At 57.2% G+C, this 1,918-nt stretch overlaps 1 protein-coding gene across 1 annotated transcript; it reads right to left on the reverse strand.

The window, feature by feature from the left end:
- Positions 1 to 3: 3 nt before the first annotated feature.
- LOC103802465 (zinc finger protein 250-like) lies at positions 4 to 1,844 on the reverse strand (the record flags this gene model as incomplete). The annotated part of the gene is made up of 2 exons (XM_009074943.1): positions 4 to 776; positions 1,723 to 1,844. Coding segments are annotated over 2 exons (895 nt in total), but the record flags the coding sequence as incomplete, so codon positions are not given.
- Between the last annotated feature and the right edge of the window lie 74 nt (positions 1,845 to 1,918).

A 1,918-nucleotide genomic window follows, 5' to 3' on the forward strand; every position in this document is an offset into this window, starting at 1 on the left:
CTCGGAGCACTCGTAGGGCTTCTCCCCGGTGTGCACGCGCTGGTGTTTCATGAGCTCCGAGCTCTGGCTGAAGCTCTTGCCGCACTCGGAGCACTCGTAGGGCTTCTCCCCCGTGTGCACGCGGCGGTGCCGTGCCAGGGCCGAGCTGACGCTGAAGCTCTTCCCGCAGCTGCCGCACACGTAGGGTCTCTCCCCGGTGTGCACTCGCTGGTGCTGCACCAGCTGCGAGTTCCCGGAGAAGCTCTTCCCGCACTCGGCACACCTGTAGGGCTTCTCCCCAGTGTGGGTCACCTGGTGCCGGAGCAGCTTCGAGCTCATGCTGAAGCTCTTGCCACACTCGGAGCACTGGTAGGGCCTCTCCCCCGTGTGGGTCCTCTGGTGCTGGACAAGGTGCGAGCGCTGACGGAAGCTCTCCCCGCACTCGGAGCAGGAGAAGGGTTTCTCCCCGGTGTGGATTCTCCGGTGCTGTGCCAGGTTGGAGCTCACTCGGAAGTTCTTCCCGCAGTCCCCACATATCATCAGCCTCCCCACGGATGGATTTCTCTGCTGGATAGTATCTGGCAGCCTCCTGAAACTCTTCCCACGTAGTGCTGCTCGGTTTTGCCTCTTCCCCAGAGGTCTCTGCACCCTCTCTGAGCTGTGTGGGATGACTGGGTCCTGTCCAGGGCTCTGGGAGCTGTTCTCCTTGGAGAGAGCTGAGAGCAACCCCTCAGGCTGTGCGGGCTCAGGAGTGCCTTGGACATTCTCCTCTTTCTTGTCCATCATCTCATCTTCAGCTGCAACACAATGAGAATCCAGAGGGTGCCTTGGGCACTCTCCTCTTTCTTGTCCATCATCCCATCCTCAGCTGCAACACAATGAGAATCCAGAGAGAAGTCACCAGCAGGGCAGGAAATGTTGGACAAGGAAAATCAAAAGGGGCCAAAGTGTAAAAATTCACCAGATTGACTCTAAGTATAGAAAGTTCTGCTATTTCCCTCCAAACAGGATTTCTCAGAGTGTTCACAGGAACAAACCCTGGGAATAGCCCTGTGTGCTCTGCCAGAACCTGAGCCCATGGAAATGATTGGCACGTTAGCGGTGAATGTGAATGATTGCTGGGGGAAAAGAGAGTGTATTTGTGACCTTGCTGCTCAAACCCCAAATCCTGACTACAAAGGGGGATGGATCCCCATTTCAGAGAAATTCCAGCAGAGCTGAGAGAGATAAAGAGCATGACATGAACGACCAAAGGCACAGAACAGCTTCTGCACAGGAGCTGACTCAATTCTGGTGGGAAAAGGCACAGCTGATAGGGACATTACAGAGGACTGTAAACCCACGAGTGGCCCATGGGGTAGGTGGGGATCCCTCCTCCACTGTCTGTTCTGAGTTAAGAACTACTGATACCAAGTGAACTACCAGAGCACAGCTTCAAAGCAAACCAAAGGAGACAGCTGTGGAACTGCTGGCTGCGGGGCCTCCACCCTGCCACAGATGCTAAACTAAACACAACAATTCTGTAAGTGCACCAGGCCCTCACCTGCACAGGTGCTGCTCAGAACTGCCGCGGTGGTGTCCCCTCGGGAGGTGCAGAGGTGGGAGAGCCACAGTTCCTCCTTCTGATCCATGTGGGAGATCATCTCCAGCTCAGCTCCGGGATTCCTGCGGGGGGGAAAGGGCTGGGTTGGACGGGCCGAGCCTGAACTGAACAACAATTCTGTAAGTGCACCAGGCCCTCACCTGCACAGGTGCTGCTCAGAACTGCCGCGGTGGTGTCCCCTCGGGAGGTGCAGAGGTGGGAGAGCCACAGTTCCTCCTTCTGATCCATGTGGGAGATCATCTCCAGCTCAGCTCCGGGATTCCTGCGGGGGGGAAAGGGCTGGGTTGGACGGGCCGAGCCTGAACTGACGGGCAGGGCCCTTGCACCGAGCGCTGC

This window comes from Acanthisitta chloris, unplaced genomic scaffold, assembly GCF_000695815.1.
Source record: "Acanthisitta chloris isolate BGI_N310 unplaced genomic scaffold, ASM69581v1 scaffold20575, whole genome shotgun sequence".
Taxonomy (NCBI): Eukaryota; Metazoa; Chordata; class Aves; order Passeriformes; family Acanthisittidae; genus Acanthisitta; species Acanthisitta chloris.